At 41.8% G+C, this 19756-nt stretch overlaps 1 protein-coding gene across 1 annotated transcript; it reads left to right on the top strand.

The window, feature by feature from the left end:
- Positions 1–736: 736 nt before the first annotated feature.
- top3a (DNA topoisomerase III alpha) lies at positions 737–15299 on the top strand. The gene is made up of 19 exons (XM_056402116.1): positions 737–1275; positions 1839–1898; positions 2004–2077; positions 2166–2241; positions 2506–2614; positions 2723–2866; positions 3051–3221; positions 3325–3425; positions 5357–5431; positions 5586–5668; positions 6052–6262; positions 7082–7267; positions 7382–7511; positions 8529–8642; positions 9205–9370; positions 9506–9652; positions 10256–10378; positions 12189–12958; positions 13869–15299. Exons 1-19 carry the CDS (start codon positions 1039–1041, stop codon positions 14030–14032), a joined length of 3141 nt encoding a protein of 1046 aa, XP_056258091.1. The 5' UTR covers positions 737–1038; the 3' UTR covers positions 14033–15299.
- Positions 15300–19756: the final 4457 nt, after the last annotated feature.

The following is a 19756-nucleotide window of genomic DNA, read 5'->3' as shown; positions in this document are numbered from 1 at the left end:
TTTTATTTCAGGGTTTTATTGTTTTGTTTTTATGTTGCATTTCTTGGTTTTTGTTTTTTTTAACATGTAGGAACCATGTTGGAATTTTTTAAGATCTGCAATCCACAAATAAATTGTATCATTATATTATTATCATTCTAATGGAGCATTTGCATTTACTTTAACAGTTTGTATAGTCAACAATCTCTAGCTAAAAGACCTGTCACGGAACATTGCATCTATTTTGCCTATATTTTCTTAGTACTTAGCAGGTTGCATGCTTTATTTCTCTGCAGGAAACTTCCAACAAAACTATTAGGGAATTATTATGGCTCTATAAAATAAAACATAACATGTTTTATTTCCTGACATAAAGGCACATGCAGTTCTCTCTACATGCTGCCAGAAATACAGTTTTGGTGGAGTAATACTGAATTATAGTAGCCTAGTAGTTTTAGTAGTAGTCAAATTTAAAGTTTAGATTAAAGTTTAAATGACCCCCATGTCCTCAGTGGTCCTCAGATACTGACATGGCAATATGAAAATTTTCTGATTTAGGGTGGATTTCTCATTTCTCATATGACATAATTTTATTATTTACATTATTATTACCATTGTGAAAAAAAACATGATTAATAATACTACATGTGCTTCACATTTAGGCAATATTAAATTTGAACCCACTTATTTACAATTTTTATAAACGTCTTTTGGTGGGTCCAGGATTTTACGACAGTATTACGACCTTGAATACGGCAATATTTGACAGACGAGCGCGGCATTTGTAAATAGTTAGCGATAGCATTGTAGAGGTCGACGCTGCTACTTACAAAGTTTTTAATAAGTGTTTTTCCGCGGGATAACGTACATTTTATCCAATTATTTTTTTATCCGGAGTGGAGATAAGCTGCCGCTGGGTAGTTTTTTAGCTCCTGTTAAACGTTTTGTGGGAACGGACAACATGGCTTTAGTCGGCTGGCTCAGCTAGCATGCTAGCATGCTAACAGCAACAGTGGGGCTGCCCGGAGGACCGGCTGCTTCATGTGAGAGCGGCCAGGCATGATACTAGTGCGCCTTCTCGGGAGATCCTTGCTTCGACCGGGAGTACAGCGGCTCGGGGGGGTCCAGCGGAGGTGTGTGTGTACGGCGCAGAGTGCCCGGTGTCCAGACACGCCACCGCAGCCGGCAGACATGATCCGGAGCCGGGCTCAGATCAGGCGGGTTCTCTGCGTAGCTGAGAAAAACGATGCAGCCAAAGGGATCTTAGAGATCATGTCCAACGGCAGGGCCAGGAGGGTCAGTCACATCTCTTCACCAGCAGTACAAACACCTCCAACACAATTATTAATCAGTGTGATGGTGAAACGATTAGTCGATGGACACAAAATAAATGGGCTAAAAATGCCAAATAGTTGCTGTTTCCACTTTCTCAAATGCTTTTTTGTTTTACTGTTTTTGTAAATGAGAAAACGAATATGAACATGTCTCTCCATTATCTTATACACTAATCAGTCAACATAACCAACAGATTAATCAAAAATGAAAATAATTATAAGTTGTGGGCTAAAACTCTGTTTCATCACATTAATTCAGAAATCATATAAAATTCAGTATTGCCTTAAAACAGTCCTGATCAACAACCAGAGCTGTTAGTCGAACAGCTTCCATAGTATAAACACTACGTCAAGATCTCTGACAGTAGACAGATTTGTATTTTCATCATACAACACCTATCCTCAGACCAATGATTATATAGATATAATTATAACAAAAACTCTGAATCAATGATTGTGTATTACCCCCTGTTCCTCCGGTTTATTTGGTTGCTCAAGTACTGATTGTTTTCTTTTCCATTTCAGAGGGAAGGGATGTCAAAGTTTAATAAAATCTATGAGTGTGAATATCATCTCTTTGGTCAGGTAAGCAAATACAGTGAAATAATTAGATATGCACATATGGACCTGTACGTCTGTTCTTTTGTGTGTTTATGCTGTTTGTTTGGTTTTGTCTCCGTCCTGCTGCAGAATGTGACGGTAACAATGACTTCAGTATCAGGCCATTTACTGGGTCTGGAGTTTAAAGCGCCGTTCCAGAAATGGTAATTTAAATTAGGTTTCTTTTATGTTATTGTGTTTTTCAGCGTCACACAGAATTATAACAAGTGATTGTATATTTTCTCTCTAAAGGCTCAGTTGTAATCCCGTGCTGTTATTTGATGCTGAGGTAGAGAAGTATTGTCCAGATAACATGGTACAAATCAAGGTATGCTCATTTACTGTCATCCCAGAAATCCTTACTTTCTATTTAAACAAACCTGTGGGATCTGTCTCTCTTTGTGTGGTTGATTATGATGTTTGAATGTTATTAGTAGTGGTAACTTTTAACAATTGACCAAGACACAATCTTTATTTTTATTCATTGCCTTTTCATTTCTCTCCCAGACAGAATAATGAGAATTGAAAGGTTTTCCTGACTCCTTAATTCTCCACATTTCTTCCCTTTCTCCGTCTCTCTCTGTCTCTGTAGCGGACGCTAGAGAAAGAGGCGAGGCAGTGCCAGGCCTTAGTCATCTGGACTGATTGTGACAGAGAGGGAGAAAACATTGGCTTTGAAGTTATTAATGTCTGCAAAGCAGGTACGATGTTAATAATGTGTGTGTGTTGTTTTTTGTTGTGTCTGCATCTCAGAGATTAGCAGGTACATAAATAACTCCTGCTAACTGTGTGTGTGTGTGTGTTTTTAGTTAAGCCCAACATACAGGTCTTTCGGGCAAAGTTTTCTGAGATAACCCCCAACTCCATCCGGAGAGCTTGTGAGACTCTAATGGAGCCGGATGCCAACGTCAGTGATGCTGTGGATGTCCGTCAGGAGCTGGACCTGCGGATAGGTGAGGTAGCACTCTAACACTGTACTGAATAATACAAGGCAACACAGGATTATATGATGGCTCAAGAGATAATGGTTAATAGGGCAAAACCTTGGTTAAATGTCACTTTACCCACGATACAACACTGTATATCTTTTGGTTCTTAATATGTAAGTGGCCTCTCTCCTGTGCTCGTCTGCTGCAGGTGCATCCTTCACTCGGTTCCAGACGCTTCGCCTGCAGAAGATCTTTCCAGAGTCTCTGGCCAATCAGCTGATCTCATACGGCAGCTGTCAGTTTCCCACTCTGGGCTTCGTTGTGGAGCGCTTCAAAGCCATCCAGGCTTTCATACCTGAGACTTTCTACAAGATCAAAGGTGTAAATTCATCCATGCACACACACACACACACACACACAAATCCAATGCAGACGCGAGTATTCAGGTTTTAAAACGATAGCCTGCTGTTTCTTTGCGTCAGTGCTCCACGAGGTCGAGGAGGACACTGTCGAGTTCGGCTGGAAAAGAAACCGTCTCTTCAACCACACAGCTTGCCTGGTGCTCTACCAGATCTGCATGGAGGTATGTGCCTGTTTGTTTGCATTGTCACATGCTCTCATGAAATGTTTCCTTTTCTGTGCTGTATGAGCTTTATAGGTCGGCTGATGTCGGCTCTTTCTTTATAACATTTAACGTGACGCGTCTGAGGTTCTTTCAGTGATCTCACGAGTGCTGTCCATGTAACGCTTCAGTGGAAAGTTTAAACATTGTTGAGCTGTTTACACACGAGAGGAAAGCCCTTACTGTCTAGAGTCAAAAGCTAAAAACATTAGAAAATTATTTTAGAATAAAATGTATGATCCTAACCGTATACAGTAAAGTAAACCATTAAAACAGACTAGTCAGGTCAGATACAGAGTATACACACACACTCAGTTATCATTATATTGTATGTACAACAGTTGTTATCAGACTGTAATGACGCCTGATGATAACTCTTTATCACCTTCTGTATTTACGATGGTGATACGATGATTTATAATGATCATTATATTTTGAGGTTGTTTCTTGTCGGTACATTTAGTTGCTCCGTTTGGTCTCAGTTGCCGGTGGCAGGATAGAGATGTCGTCTGAACCCGTGACTGTTATAGAAAAACATTAACACTAAGTGTTTGCCAAGATGCTCACAGCTAACGAGCGTGTAATTATCATGTTTCCCACGGAGCAAGATGTGACTTTCAAGATCAGACAAACACAGACACTGTTTGTCCTTGTACTCAGTTATTTATGTTTTTTGGTTCAGTTATTTACTTCTCTCCTTTTTTCACTAATAACTAACTGAGAAAAAAGCTCTAATGATGATGAGACACATCAATATTATTGTATTACATGCATCTTGGTTTATTTATGTTTTTGTCACTAAATTCTACAGTAAAGCTGCAGTAATGAACGTCTTTTATATTACCAGTATAATATGAAAGGGGTGTTTTTGAGAGAGACACCCACAGAGATCATCATCCAGGTCTGCAGTTCCTCTTTAGTCTGCTGAGCTCTGTCGCCCCAAAACCAAAATATCAGTTTATGGAGCTTTAAAGGTGCCATGTGCCTTTTCTTTTTTCTTTCTTAAACATTTTAAAACCTACATTATTTGCATTCAGGTTTCTTTTCTGGCAGAATTCTTCTTCTAGATGAGTGGAACAGTGTGAAACCGTTAGCAGGAATGTGAATTGTGTCATCCACGTGCCCACATGTGTTAATTTAACATCTCCTGTTACCAGTGAAATCCTGCACTTGATGGATTAAGGTCTGTTTGCACCGATGTTGATCTATATGAAGTGAAAGGTCCATCATCAGGAAACAAAGGACTGCAGGGAGCTACTGTACCGTTCTTTCACTGCTTTAATTAGATTAGTTGAAAATGTTTAACTATTGTTCCTGCCCCCCTGTCCTGGAAGCCGAGGGTGTCCACTGACCTCGTGGTTAAAAGATTAAACCACTGCAACATCCCTGTGTTTCCTTTATTTGTAATGAAATAAAGGTAAAATGGCAAAAAAAAAAGAAATCTTAAAGAAAAAAAACTTGGTCTAACTTTTGCTCTTGCATAACGAGTACAAAATGTCTTCATACTGTAACACAGCACCAGCGAAGCGAGAGAGGGGAGGGCGTTCATCTCGACAACATATTGATGTGGTTATCCTGATCGCACAGTTCATTTACTGATTTAATATCGATGGAAAAACACTGATTGTTGATGCTGTGCACCTAGAAAAGATGTGTGGACTCATAGCAACTGTGTGTGTGTGTGTGTGTGTGTGTGTGTGTGTGTGTGTGTGTGTTGCATCCACACGTGTAACCTCTCCTCCACCTGCAGCTGTTACCTCACGAGGACTCAGCAGCAAATTTAAATTCAAATGTGTTTCCAACCTGCCTGAATAAAATGGGCTAAAAGCCACATGTTTAAAAAAAAAAAAAAAAAAGAACTACACACAAGAATAACGTTTACTCATTTCTAGGATCCCATAGCAACAGTCACCTCAGTAACCAGCAAACCCAAGAGCAAGTGGAGACCGCTGCCTTTGGACACTGTGGTAAGAACATGAAGTCAAACAGCCACACACACACATATGCTGCGTATTAAAACACACGTGTTTATGGTATAAAGTGCATGTAGCTGTTTTCTAGCATGACAGAAAACAGCCCCCCCCCCTCATGAGCAGTCCTCTACCTTTATCTGACCAACAGGAAATGGAGAAACTGGCATCTCGGAAGCTGAGAATAAGCGCCAAAGAGACAATGAAAATTGCAGAAAAACTCTACACCCAAGGGTGAGTGTGTGAGTTTTGGAGCAAGCAGCATTTTGGGTAATGTACGCACTTACTGGCGTCCAAACAGCAACGTGTTGTCTGGGTCCGACCATATGCTAAATGTCCTATCTTTCGTTTGAACTTGTTTCAGGCCCGAAGCCACTTTTATTTAGACGCTTTGTGGTTGTCAGTGAAACGGTCGAATGTATTTTTTTTTGTTTAGCAGGTTGTTAAACCACCTCAAAGCCGGTCCTATTTTTGCACACGAGAAGGCGCCATCTGGCAGTTCAGGCGTTTCATAGAGGAGTTTACCAGTGATGTCATATTTCCAGAGTGTTCCACCTTAGTTTCTTTGTGCAAAGATTACTTGTGACTGTGTGTCGTGTGTCCCCCCCCTTTCTCAGGTTTATAAGCTACCCCCGCACAGAAACCAACATTTTCCCCACAAACCTGCCTCTCGGCCCCCTGGTGGAGCAGCAGACTCAAAGTCCGGTCTGGGGGACGTTCGCCCAGCGGGTGCTCGAGCAGCCCGGGGGTCCCAACCCACGGCAGGGCAAGAAATCTGACCAAGCCCATCCCCCCATACACCCCACCAAGTACACCAATACTCTGCAGGTGCGTTCACAGAAAGCAGAGCTCAGTTTGTGCATAATTCATTCACTTGTTTTGTTTTTTATGTCTCTGTGCCGTCGACAGTCAGAGCAGCAGCCATGTTGTTTTCAGGTTGTCCGTCCCAGTCTGGTGGACACGATATCTCAGTAACGCCTTGAAGGAACTTCTTCAAATTTTGCACAAACATTCACTAGGACTCGAGGATGAACTGATTAAAATTTGGTGGCTAAAGGTCAAAGGTCAAGGTCAAGGTGGTCTTGTGAACGCAGTATCTCCGTAACGCCTTGAAGGAACTTCTTCATGTGGCACTAATGTTCTCTTGGACTCAAGGACGAACTGATTAGATATTGGGGGTCAGAGGTCACAGTGACCTCAAAACATTTTTTTAGCCATTACTCAAGACTTCACACAGCAATTATGGGCAAATTTGACACAAATGGTTAATATTTGATCTGACTCTGGATAAACAGGGATGTAACCTGAAACTAGTCCGAGTGGCGGAGGGATACGACCATGAGGCGATGATCCTGATTCCATCTTGATTCATAATTAATAAATTATACCCGCTGCTGTTCATTAGTAGGCGGTTTCTGTGCCCAACTAGTCCTTGTATTGTTTTTCAACAGTATGATTGGAACAATTGACTCAAGGTCTCGTCTGCTGCAAAGGTTACAAAGATAAAGTCACCAATGTAGTGTATACACACACACACACACACACACACACACACACACACACACACACACACACACAAACAAACACACACACACGGGAACAAACACTGACTCTGACGTAACGATTCTCTGTTTCGTCTCCGTCCAGGGCAACGAAGGCCGTGTGTATGAGTTCATTGTCCGGCACTTCCTGGCTTGTGTATCCCAGGATGCTTTAGGGCACGAGACGGTGGTGGATATAGACATAGCCCAGGAGATGTTCTCCACCTCGGGACTCATGATCATTGAAAGGAACTACCTGGATGTTTACCCGTACGACAGGTGGAGCGCCAAGGTAGGGTGGGGGGTGGATGTTACAGTAGTGTGTTGTTGTGGGGTTCCAGCTGATTCCTGGCTCTTGGTGTTTGTGTGTGATATATCTTACGTACGTCCGCTTTACCTGTTGTAGGTGATTCCAGTGTACGAGCAGGGCTCCCAGTTCCAGCCCTCTGCTATTGAGATGGTGGACGGACAGACGAGTCCTCCGCAGCTGCTCACCGAAGCCGACCTCATTTCGCTGATGGAGAAGCACGGCATTGGTAGAGCACACACACACACACACACACGCACACACAAGCAGAGGCAGTGTTTTTAATGTGTGTGTGGTCCCAGCTACTCACAGACTCACAAACACTTAATTATGAACACATCAGAGAGAAGAAAATATTGGTAACTCCCACAAACGTCTGAATTTGTGAATGTGCAAAATATAAAATCAAGCCCCAAAATCTACACTTTTCTAATATAACGCCCATGAATTCCACCAGTTTTATACACGAGAATCTGTCCACAGGTGTTTGGGAGAACTACTGCTTATGTGGAAAGTGTTAAAGCCTTTAGTGGCTCCAGAGGGAGCTGTGCAAAGTCTGATAAACAACATCAGTTGGAGCAGAAAACTGTGGGTGTGCAGTTGTAAAGAAAAGAGTTTACCAGACCTCTGAAGCCCACCTCTCATCTCTGCTTGAGGCTTGTTGCTTAGCTGCTTAACTGTCATAACACACCCCAATCTCCAACCAAACTGCCGATGGTCACGTTGCATTGTGGGTAATGTAGGCACCAGGTTTTGACAAGGGGGAAGAATGCGTTGAGTAAACGAAGTCTGAATCTGACAGTGTAGAAGTGCAGTGCTAAACTAGTAGGTTATTTTATTTAGTCTTATTTCCATGAAGCTTAGTGGATGTTAGCAACCAGATCTTTTGTCAGAGTTTATATTATATTTATTTTCAATATATATAGAGAAGTAAATAGCAACAGAAGCCCAATGCAACAGGAATTACTAACAGAAAATTGTCTTGGTACAAACAGTATAGAGTGAATTTCTATTATCTCACAGCACACCCACTGATCTGTGGATATATGCCAGTTTGGACAGTTTATGTCCACCTGGATTTTCTCTCACGTGCACACATTGAAAAAAGGACTTATTTTGTGTGTCGGTGTGTATGTAGTAACCAGTTTGCACCTTATCTGATTTTAAAGTAACAACTTAATGAACGTAGACTTCGTTTGTTTCACGTCTAGTAGAAACTCTATTGTTTGAACTGTGTGTTTTACAGGCACAGATGCAACCCATGCAGAGCACATCGAGACTATCAAGAGTCGCATGTATGTGGGCCTGACAGCTGATCAGAGGTTTCTCCCTGGAGAGCTCGGCATGGGGCTGGTGGAGGGTATGTACACACACACACACACACACACACACACACACACACACACACACACACACACACACACACACAAAGACACAGTAACTCCCATGAACACACAGAGCACTAAGGGATAAAAACACTACTTAAAAAAAGACAACAGTAACAGGAACTGAGGAAACACTGAAGACTGGAAAGCAAAGATAAAAACAAAGTAATAAAGAGAAAATAATAAAATATTAAAACAGAGGACATGTGTTGCAGTGAGTAAAACCATAAATGAAAGGTAAGATAGACCAAATAGTAAAGATGAAATAATAAAATGCTAAAAGGGAGGAGATGTTTGGAAGAGAATAAAACCAGAAATAAAAGTAGAATAAATAACCAGAGATTAAAGTAGGTTATTAACAGTCGAGAAAATAATCACAGAATAAAAGGAAACACCAGTAAAACAGCTTAAAATATAAAATATATAAATAAATAGAAAGATAAAAAAAATGAAATTCAATTAAAAGCCAGACTTTAAAAAAAAAAAAAAAAAAAAAAAATCATCTTTATAAGTGTGTATGTGTGTTTGTTTGTTTAGGTTACAACTCCATGGGCTATGAGATGTCCAAACCAGACCTGCGTGCTGAGTTGGAGGCAGATCTCAAGCTGGTGTCGGAGGGCAGGAAGGACAAACGCAGCGTGCTGCTGCACCACATCCAGAAATACAAGACCGTCTTCATCGAGTCCGTCAGGAAGGCGAAGAAGTCAGTAGCTCTTCATCTCGCTGTAAATCTGTGTGTTCCTGATGCGCCGCCTGCACACAAACGAACAGAATCCTGTCACTTTATTATTATTATTATTATTAAATGTTGAGACGTCACTCTCTCTTCTCGCCTCAGGTTGGACGAAGCCCTGTCGCCGTATCTGGGTGCGGCTCAGGAGATCCCTGAAGCGGAGCAGCAGGACATGGAGATCCCGCTGCCCGTCAGGAAGTGTCCTAACTGCGGTCGGGACATGGTGCTGAGGAAGAAGAGGGAGGGAAACAGGTTGAGACGACTGTGTTACTGATACAAGCTTGATTTATTTATGACGTAGATGCTGTTTGTTCGTTCAGCACTTTAAAACGAATCTTTAAAACTCCTCATCCCCAACAAAAGATGCTTTCTTTCAAATGTCACAACTTGCCGATTAACTACAATTCACCTGCACACTTTCCAAAGCGGATCATTAGTTATTAATTTGCATTTCTACCTTGATAGTGTGCAATAAAACTAATTTGGCAGAGACTAACTGAGAGATAAGTCATCGCATAGTAATGCAGTTTATTTTTGGTGCTGCTACAACAGCTCACTATTAATTATAATCTATTAAATTCAAACTCTTTTACTCATTTTCATTTTTTAACTCTTCTATTATTCTTAGAGATCCATGTTTTCACAGCTCGTAGATAAAAAGACACCAACAAGGTGTAGTTTTCATAACAGGCCCCGAATACATAATGTCAGAACATGGTCTTTTTAAGTTGATTCTTTATATTGAACTGAAATGATCTGAATCCAAAGGGAATCTGAAACGTGGTCTAACAAAATACAGCCGGCTTTGGAGAGGAGTATTTGTTGTAAATATTCCTGTGTGTCCCCCCCCTGCAGTAAGTTCCTATCCTGTGTGGGTTTCCCAGCCTGTAAGACAGCAGTGTGGTTCCCTGACACAGTGCTGGAGGTCAGCAGAGATGACAGCATTTGTCCCACCTGTCAGCCGCGGCCCGTTCACATGTAAGTATTTACTTTTTTACGTCGGACCAGCTGAACACTCCAGCGATAGTTGTCCGTTAGTCGGTCCAGACTGAAGTATCTCAACAGCTGCTGGATGACTTGTCAAGAAATGTTCCTGTTGCCCTCAAGATGAATTGTCATAACTTTGGTGATCTTTTAATTTTTCATCCAGCGCCATCATCAGGATAAAAATTAAAATTTCTCAAATACTCGAAAGGTTGTAGTGAGAGCTGTTATTTAAAGTTCCTCCCTTGGAATTAATGATTAATGATGATTCAAGTTGAGACTTTTTCAACTTCTACCCCTGTGCTGCAGCTGTGCAGCGCAGGTCTCATTGACGACGAATAGCAGCCGGCGCTTTCACATCTTTTGGAATCTGTGTGTGTGAACGCCCCTTAGTCTTCTTTGATCTGTCTCTTGTGAGTCACCCAGCTGTATGAAATTACAAAAAATACTACTTTGAGCAAATAACCAGGCAGACAGTAGAGTAATGATGTATTGCATTATATAAATACAACCGGGACATTTACATATTACACTGATTTACAACAGAGGCTCCTTTTTCTGTTGCTGATGATCAGAGATCCTTCGGTCTTTGGTTCCATATCTCAGTTCAGCCCCTCGGTAACGCCACATAATGAACTTTGAAAGCATGTTCTTTTCCAACGCTCAGTTCAGTGAACACACAGATTATTGTTAGATTATTGATTAAGTGTATGTGGGAGCGCAGATGAAGCTCTCGGCTGCTTCATCAGCGCAAGAAAAAAACTTGTCAAAATCCTTGTTTACGCAAGTGGGCGTTAACCCCTTGAACACGTGCCTCGGCTCAGTCCAAATATAGGGCAGGCTCGCAGCGCAGCGAGCCAAAGTGCTCCACACCAGCATCCGTTACCGTGGCAACCAGTCTGGCGCAGAGCTCAAAGTTGAACTTAACAGCACTTACTCTAAAAACAATATCACTGTCTTTTTAAAATCAGATTTCAGTAAGTGCTGTAACAAACTGTTGCTTACTGCTGCCATCTCGCCGGTCACCATGGCAACGTGCTATATCATCCCAAATGTTGTCCTACATGCATTCCTGTGTTTTTTAATGATGGTATATATACACACACACACACAAAGTTACAGCAGCTGCTCCAGCTGTGTTGGTAGATGATCTGACGTGACAGAGCTCGGTTCATTTACACATGTTTTAATGTAGAATTGTGAGACCAGAAAAAAAAACATCTTACAGAGGGAAAGAAACGTAAACTTAAATGCACAAAGTTGTAGTGTGGCGTGCAGAGGTCCACGGGTGTGAACGAGCTTGATGACTCTCTAAAAAATGTCACTATTTCTTTCTGCTTTTAAAAAGAAACTTGAAGCAGCCGCCGTTACTAAAATATGTTGCTGTTATTTTTTTATCTAACATTTATTGCTGATTCTGTATCTTGCCTATTAAATCGATATATAGACATGAGATAGATGTTTTAGGATTTAGGAATTTTCTGGTTGAAATTCTATTTTGTACATGCAGTGACAAGTTTATGAGTCTTATTGGGTTGTCCCATTTTCACTCATTACTGTTATTATACTTGTATTCTGTTTTTGTTTCTGATTTGTGTGAAATGAAATATCGGTTCAGCTCCAACAAACAAGGACCATTTGCACACTGAGTTAAATGAGTTTGTCTAAGGCACATAAAAACTCAAAATAAGTTAATGTACGTTACATTTCTGGATGAATAATAAGTGACTTTACATTTTACCGGATGATAATTAGAGTTTTTTCAGGGTTAACAGCCGCCTCCCGTTTGTCCTACGTCCTTCAGGTTGAAGTTCAAGTTCCGCAGGGGCAGCGTCCCTCCCATGATGCCTTTGGAATTTGTTGGCTGCATTGGTGGATGTGACGAGACGCTCAGAGAGGTGCTGGACCTGAAATACCTCAGAGCAGGTGGAGGAGGTGGCGGAGGAGGAGGTGGGGGAGGAGGAGGAGGGGGAGGAGGAGGGGGAGGAAGAGGAGATGATCCTTGGCCACCAGGTCCAAGGCCCCCCAGAGCAGAGCCACCCAGAGCCCCACGCTCCAATCCTCGACCCCCCCTCCCTCCTGTCCCCTCCTGGACCCCTCAGCCTGGACCCCCGCTGGGCGCCGGCGGGAGCGGTGCAGACCCAAACGGCGACGCCATCGTGTGCAACTGTGGTCAGGACGCACTTCTCCTCACTGTGCGCAAAGACGGTCCCAACCAAGGGCGTCAGTTTTACAAGTGCAACGCCGGGAACTGCAACTTCTTCCTGTGGGCCGACCAGCCGAGTCAACAGGGGGCGCCACAGTGTCTGGGGCCTCCGCGTCCGCCGCCTGCACCGAGGACCTCCCACCCTCCGAGGCCCTCGCTCGGGTTCAGGAACACATTCGACGGAGGTAGGGGGCAGGACGGAGGAGCTGGAGCGCACGAGATAATGTGCAACTGTAACGAGGCGGCAGTGACGCGCACGGTGCAGAAGGACGGGCCAAACAAGGGCCGGATGTTTCACACCTGCGGGAAGCCGAGAGAGCAGCAGTGCAGCTTCTTCCAATGGGCTGATGAGAACGTACCTCCTCCAGGCAAGGCACACACACACACACACACACACACACACACACGCCTAACCCTCTACTTAAGCTAAATCTAATTGTAACCGTAAAACCGAGCCCTTTGAAGTTGTGAGGACAACAACATGTCCTCATGACAGCGAGGGTTGTGACTGTGACTAAGATGGGGAACATGCTAAACCTTATTACGTGCTAAACATCAGCATGTTAGCATCGTCACTTTGAGCATGTTAGCATAGTGTTCAGGTACAGCTGCATGTGGGTAAAAACGGGCTACTTCGTCTCAACAATAAATCACTCAGACACCTTGGTTGCATAAAGGAGTAGAGTCACCGCTCAAAGATCAAAGCATGGACACTGTTACTGTGTGATGGGTTTGATTCGAGACTCTGATTCTGTGTTTTAGGACCAGATTATGTTGTGGTTTCTTTTACTTAATTAATTCAAATAATTAAACTTTTCTCTTGAAATCACTTTAAATTACAAAGATGCATTAAAGGGAAGAGCAGCCATTGATACATTAACATAAACAGCACATTACAGACAGACATTTGCAGCACAGTTCAGTGTCTTACTACAATAATCTGCCTGTCAAATCATTTGCACCGTGAACTCTTTCTGTGTGCTTTGTAAGATTATTAAAAATGTTTTAATATAAGCATGCAAGCAGAAAAAAGATGTACACTCAGATCAGACAAGAGAGAATGTTCCTCCTCACCTACGTACTTATTTAATGATAAAGAAAAGCTGTCACGACTCACAAACACTCCCACTGAGACCTTGAGGCATCCACTCATCAGGCAGACTCGCTGCTGTCAGTCCTGCCGCACACACACACACACACACACAAATGTTTTATGCTCTTCATGCAGTGACCTCTAACCAACTCATGCTGTGTTTAACCTCTGCTCCCTCGTGTCAGGTGGTTTTGGTGGTGGATTCGGTGGAAGTGGAGACGGAGGGAAGAGGGCGAGGAATACAATAGGAGATGCCATCACCAACAAACCTCCTGCTGCTAAGAAACCCCGCACCTGCGGCATCTGCCACATGCCGGGGCACACTCGAGTCACCTGTCCCCAGCGGTGACCGCTGTCGCTGGGTAAAGACAATGACTGTGAAGCTGCTCTGAAGGCGTGTTGAAGTCCCAACAACGTGGAGTCAGATTTTGTTTTTCGAATATGCTGCATGTCACATTGTAAGTGCCTCTTCACACGGGGAGGACCTCATCTTCTACACCTTGTATTTAATAACAGAGGCGAAGGTCAAGAAAAGTTTTGAGAACAAGAATGTAATAACTACAGCAACTACAGCTCCAGACAAAATCAAAAATTGTATTTCTCAGTCTGAATTGTGCCTCACATTGGTCTATCTTTTAAAGAGTTAAAGACATTTTGTGTCCCAGGTCAGTAGAAACTAGTGCTTCTCTTTCTGTTGTCATTCAGCTGTGATTTCTCAAGTCTCCTCAGATCTGCAGCGCTAGTTCAAGATGGATGGCTCGTTTCCGGCCCCTGGTAGAAAAGTTGTGGGTAATTTTCCGGGATCGAACCGACCATTTTGTGTCTGTTATTTGCTGCCAGATGGCTGCCAGTTTCCGTTAAAGACTCCTCGTAAACTTCCTTGCCGAGAATCAGTCTCGTGCCTAAACAGTAAATATGAAGCTACAGTCAGCAATCATTTAGTTTAGGTTTCCATAACGACTGGAGAAGGCAGGAAACAGCTAGCCTGGCTATGTAGCGAGGTAACAAAATACATCTAAACCTCACTGACATGTTGTACCTCTCATTTTTAATCTGTAATCTGACAAAATATCAAACTTTTCCTTTAAATCTTAGTGCAACGTTCACAAACAGATGCAGGGTAAACGCTTTGAACTCTGGTTGTTTAAAACTCGGCTCTTCCGCCGCTTGAGGAAAAAGCTCCGAACAAAGTTTAAAACTTGTGGGTGTTTATAACTGCAGTAAAGTGAAAGTGCTCAACGGTTAATGGGAAATTTGTTCTGCTGGCCTTTGATCAAATTAATTCTCCCGTCTGTTGTTGCTCTATATTCACGGTCCTGACTGAGATCAGCTGGAGAAAAGGTGACAGTGCTGTCTTTGACGAATACATGTGTATTTTAAAGAAAACATATTTGCACACAGTTTATTAATAATTAATAGAACGTATTAATATGTTGACTTTAGTTTTCAAATCATTTTCATCATCAGTATCTTTAAGCTTTTTTAAATGTGTTTAAATACGTTTTTACACTGTCGATGTAAAGAAAAAGGAAACTGGTTGTTGGTCTGAGGAACTGTCAGCCTCAACATTATTTTCTGAATATTTATGAATGATAATAAACTTTAATGTGCAGTTACTTTCCGTGGTTCATATCTCTACAGTCTTCACAGAGTGTGATGTTACGACTTTTGGTTTTGGTTTGATCAGCTGGTTTATTGTTTTTGTGTTGGTTGCACTGCTTTTGGTTTTGGTTTTTATCTTCCACTTTCACTTCTATGAACATCTTTGTTGCTGCTGTACACAATAAGCATAATGAGCAAATATAAAAAATCTCATTCCTATTGCATTTTCTAAGAATATTCAATTTCCAAATAACTTTTTTTTACTGTTATTAACTGTTAAGCCAAGTGGAGCAAGAAGTGCTTAAACAGTATTATATTATATTTTCTGTCCTGACCAGCGGTGAAAGTCACAATGCCGCACTGTATTATACAATAAAATACACAAGTAAAAGTCCTGCATTCAGAGTTTCAAGACATCATGAAAGAAATATATTAAAACTACCAAACTTAGTTGCTTGATTCTCACCACAGTAACTTTGGACTTGAGACTCGCTCCCACCTCTTGCTCATTGTGCAGTAAAATGCCCCCTGTGGATGATGACACATTACATTATTGGATTGTTGGATACTGAAGCCACAAGCCACAAGTGTAGTGGAGTGAAAAGTACAAGTAGTAGTACAAGTACCTCAGTGCTTCAGTACTGCACTTTCCACCACTGTGTTCACTGCAGAAATACACACTAATGTCAAACCAGTTTCAAATGCTGACTGTTAATCAGGCTGATGCTGAGTAGTGATGGTAAATGTTATCAGTTAATTCGCCTCCTCTCAGATAAAGTGGGTGGATGCTGCTTTGGGTTTCACAGCTGGATTTTAATCTATTGATTTACTCATTTTTATCATTTAATTTTTCTTTTATTATTTATTCTTTTATTGTTTATTTATTTATTTATTTGTCAACAGTTTTATTTTTTCCCAGAAGTGCTGCTGGGCTGTGAGGACGGGCGGGCTCAGGGAAGTGGAGGCGCCTCGGGATAAAGGGCCGGGACAAAGGGGGAATAAACCAGAAACGTATGGTTTCCCGGTATGAGGCTGTAAGTTACCCTAATGTGTTTTTTTTTTTTTTCAGTCTGTTGATATTCCAGTGAAGTAGCGCTGATCTTCTTACTGGCACGTTTGGTGAGTCATGCGTGAGTCATAACATGTGGGTGGGAGTGAGCGCTGTGATCCGTCCTGCTGTGTTGGTTTTTTTTTTGTGTGTGTGCCGCTTCATCCTCAGCTCCACAACTCCTCTCTACAGTAGTATCCGGGCAGATAACGAGTCATGTGATCGCCGGGTTTCTTTTCAGAATCGCAGCAATAACCTCCCTCCTTTACGGGAAAAGCGCTGCCTTCATCCCGTATTACATTTTTTAAGAGCAGGAATACTCCGTCCCTGCAGGCTCAGTACAGGAGCAGCAGGAAGGACAAGAAGAAGAAAACAATTAAACACTGTAGAACACAATGAGAGAAATATCCAGCTGTAAAGAACATCATCGTGCGCGTTCACTGTGCAGCTCACATCTGGACGGACTAGATATATTATATATTATAGATATATTAGCACATGAAAACACAGTAAGATCTGTAAAGTCTCACAGCATCAGATTATTACAGCAGAAACTGAAAAGAGCCGTTTGTTCTGCTTATCTTACATGAGATCAGCTGTAGGAGACTTTCTTTATCTCTGGGGGGGGTGACAAAAGTTTGAGAGAAATTACCCCAGTGACGTCATAGTGATGTAATCAGGCTTATCTTTGATTTGTCTGTATAACAATCTGTCTGCATTACAAAGTGGAGGTGTGGGGGAGTTTAAAGACATGGGTGATTACCAGGCAGGGATAATCTGGTGTCTTCCATTATCTGTTGCATTGTGGGAAATGCAGTATTTCTTGTTATTGCTGATTGGCTGTGCTAGGGACAAGGGTTAGGGTGTGTTTGATCAGAACTGGTTTGTATGACCGTGTTGGAAATCAACTGTTTATTGATGATTCAAAGCGGTGAACTCGGTTGTTTAGAAGAAAAGTGACGGAGATTGTTAATAATAGTTGCTCCAAGAATGAGTTAAATAGAGCTGTGGAGAAAAGTTCAATCCCTGCTCCGATCTCACCTCCACACGGCACAGCTGCCAGTCATGGCATGAGGCGAGTGTCAGTGCGGAAAGTTTTCGGAAAGTTTTCGGGAAGTTTTCGGAAAGTTACAGAAACGGCTGGTCACACACACACAAACACACACATGGTGAAAACCGCACCAGCTCCGCTTTAAGTTTGTGGATGCAGAATCACTGGTTCCCCTTTAAGAGATGCGAACACCAGTGAGGTCAATAAACAATTGAATGTCTCACCACAGACGCTGTACGGCCTTTAATTTAGGAATATTGAATCATCATAAGAGACAAAGCTTAAGGAAGTGTGAAAACAACCATCAGAAAATTACATAAATAAGTTTTAAGTTATTTTTTTGAAGCAAAAAAATGCAGCTTCTCACATTAAAAATATTAAATAATTGTGATATTTCTGGTTTTCTTGGTATTTTGTGATAATAATAGAAAGACTATATCATGGAGTTTCTGCTCGAGCTGTTTATATAACTGGGAGGTCAAAGGTCACAAGTCAGTTGGTGTGGGTCACTCTTCAGCCCTGAACTGTTCATCAACTTTTCTTGCCATCTCATCATCATCATCATCATCATCCAGCTTTTCACCAGTCGCTGTAGAAACAGTTGCTATGACACCCAATGCCCATAAGTGATGCAAGTGTTCCAGGTGCAGGGATCGTGGACCGTAGACCGTGTGAAGGGATTGTGTGCGTGTGTGTGTGTGTGTGTGTGTGTGAGTGTGTGTGTGTGTGAGTGTGTGTGTGCGTGTGTGGTTACAGAGAGTTTTACTGTAAACTGATCCACTTCAGCCTCAGTGAAAGATAATAGGAATTTGGCTCCAGGCCTTTTTTCCACAGTAGTCACTTTGCCTTTGTGAGCTGTTCCTACCTTGGAGCCGGACGTGTGGATGTTCAGGTACAAAGTTAGATAAGTGTGTGTGATCAGTGGCTGCGATCACACACACACACACACACACACACACACACTGAACAAAGGCTTTAAGAATCAGTTCCCTGTAAAAAATAAATGTTGGCTGCAACATTTCAGCAGTCATTATCATCACTGAGATCTTTATCTGTGTAGTACTCAACGTTATTTCCAGCTCTCCTCACTGCAGCTAGGTTGCTTAGCATTCAGCATGTAAAATTAAGACTTTCAGCGAGTGTTTCGCTGCTTGGTTCCATATTTGGATCAAACACGGCTGGAGGGGTGGACATTTCCACCAGAGAGTGAAGCAAGGCTTTCATTTCCATTGCAGCTTCTGATCTTTCCTGCCTTTTTACTACTGTTACATAAAAATACATCAGTTCTCATTCTGTTTCACACTCAAGCTGGAGTTCAGTGTTTTAAGGTAACACAATTTGAGATTTAACCCTAACATCGTGAATAGTCAGATGTCATTTTTAAACAATATATAATGTGTCGATTACTGAACTTTAAAGGCAAATTTTATCACTTTTGGTCAGACCCAGGCTAGTTGTTTCCCCCGGGTTTCATTCTTCATGCTGAGTTAAGCTAATATGTCCCGTTTTTTATTTACTGTAGAGCCGGGTGACCAAATGTCCCTAGAAATGTCCCCGTTTTTAAACATTTGTAATTCAAAACAGACTTCTAGCAATGATCTTGTTTTGGCCATCAGGGGGGGCTGTCTGCTAGCTATAGCAGCTTCAGAAGTGAAGCTAAAACCATCAAAATAGAGTTATCCAATCAGATTTTATTTTTTTGTTGTTGTTGTCTTTAGGCAGAGAAAAGGTTAGCTGGCTCACTCATTGGTTATGAGTTCATAACCAGACAGTAAACTAACAAAAACAAACTTCACGATTGCTTCAAAGGTAGGGAGTCGTCATTTTATCAGCCGGTCTTCACAATAGTTCATTACAATACAACATGGTAAAAATACATGAAACTGGGACTGTCCCTTTAGTTTATTTCATGGGTAAAAACGTTGGATGCTGCTTTCATTTCAGATATCTGGTCACTTTATTGTACAGGCAAGAATAGTATTGATCTTCTCATCTAATTTGAATGAATGCGAATAAGAAAATTTTCAACACCATGAATTGACCATGGTAAAGTTTTACAAATACAATTAAATAATGAAAAAAATAATAATTCATGTTGCTTCAGATCAGAAGTTTAGCCCAAAATAAAAATGATGAAGTTATAACCTAATTGTTTTTGATATAAGTAGAACAATAGTTTTAATTTAGAAACATAACTCACACAGAATACAGCAGTATTTTCTTCCCTTTTTCCAAACTTTAGTTTCATAATAACCTTGTCGTTTTGACCCCTCCTCCCTCCTCCCTCCTCCCTCCTCCCTCCCTCCTCCTCTGTCCCTGCACTGTGCTCTAATTTGCGTGCGCGGCCTTGCGGGCGCGGGCACGCACATTGG

This window comes from Seriola aureovittata, chromosome 17, assembly GCF_021018895.1.
Source record: "Seriola aureovittata isolate HTS-2021-v1 ecotype China chromosome 17, ASM2101889v1, whole genome shotgun sequence".
Lineage (NCBI taxonomy): Eukaryota > Metazoa > Chordata > Actinopteri > Carangiformes > Carangidae > Seriola > Seriola aureovittata.
The sequence above is the reverse complement of the archived record's forward strand: the minus strand, read 5'-3'. Positions and strand labels throughout refer to the sequence as shown.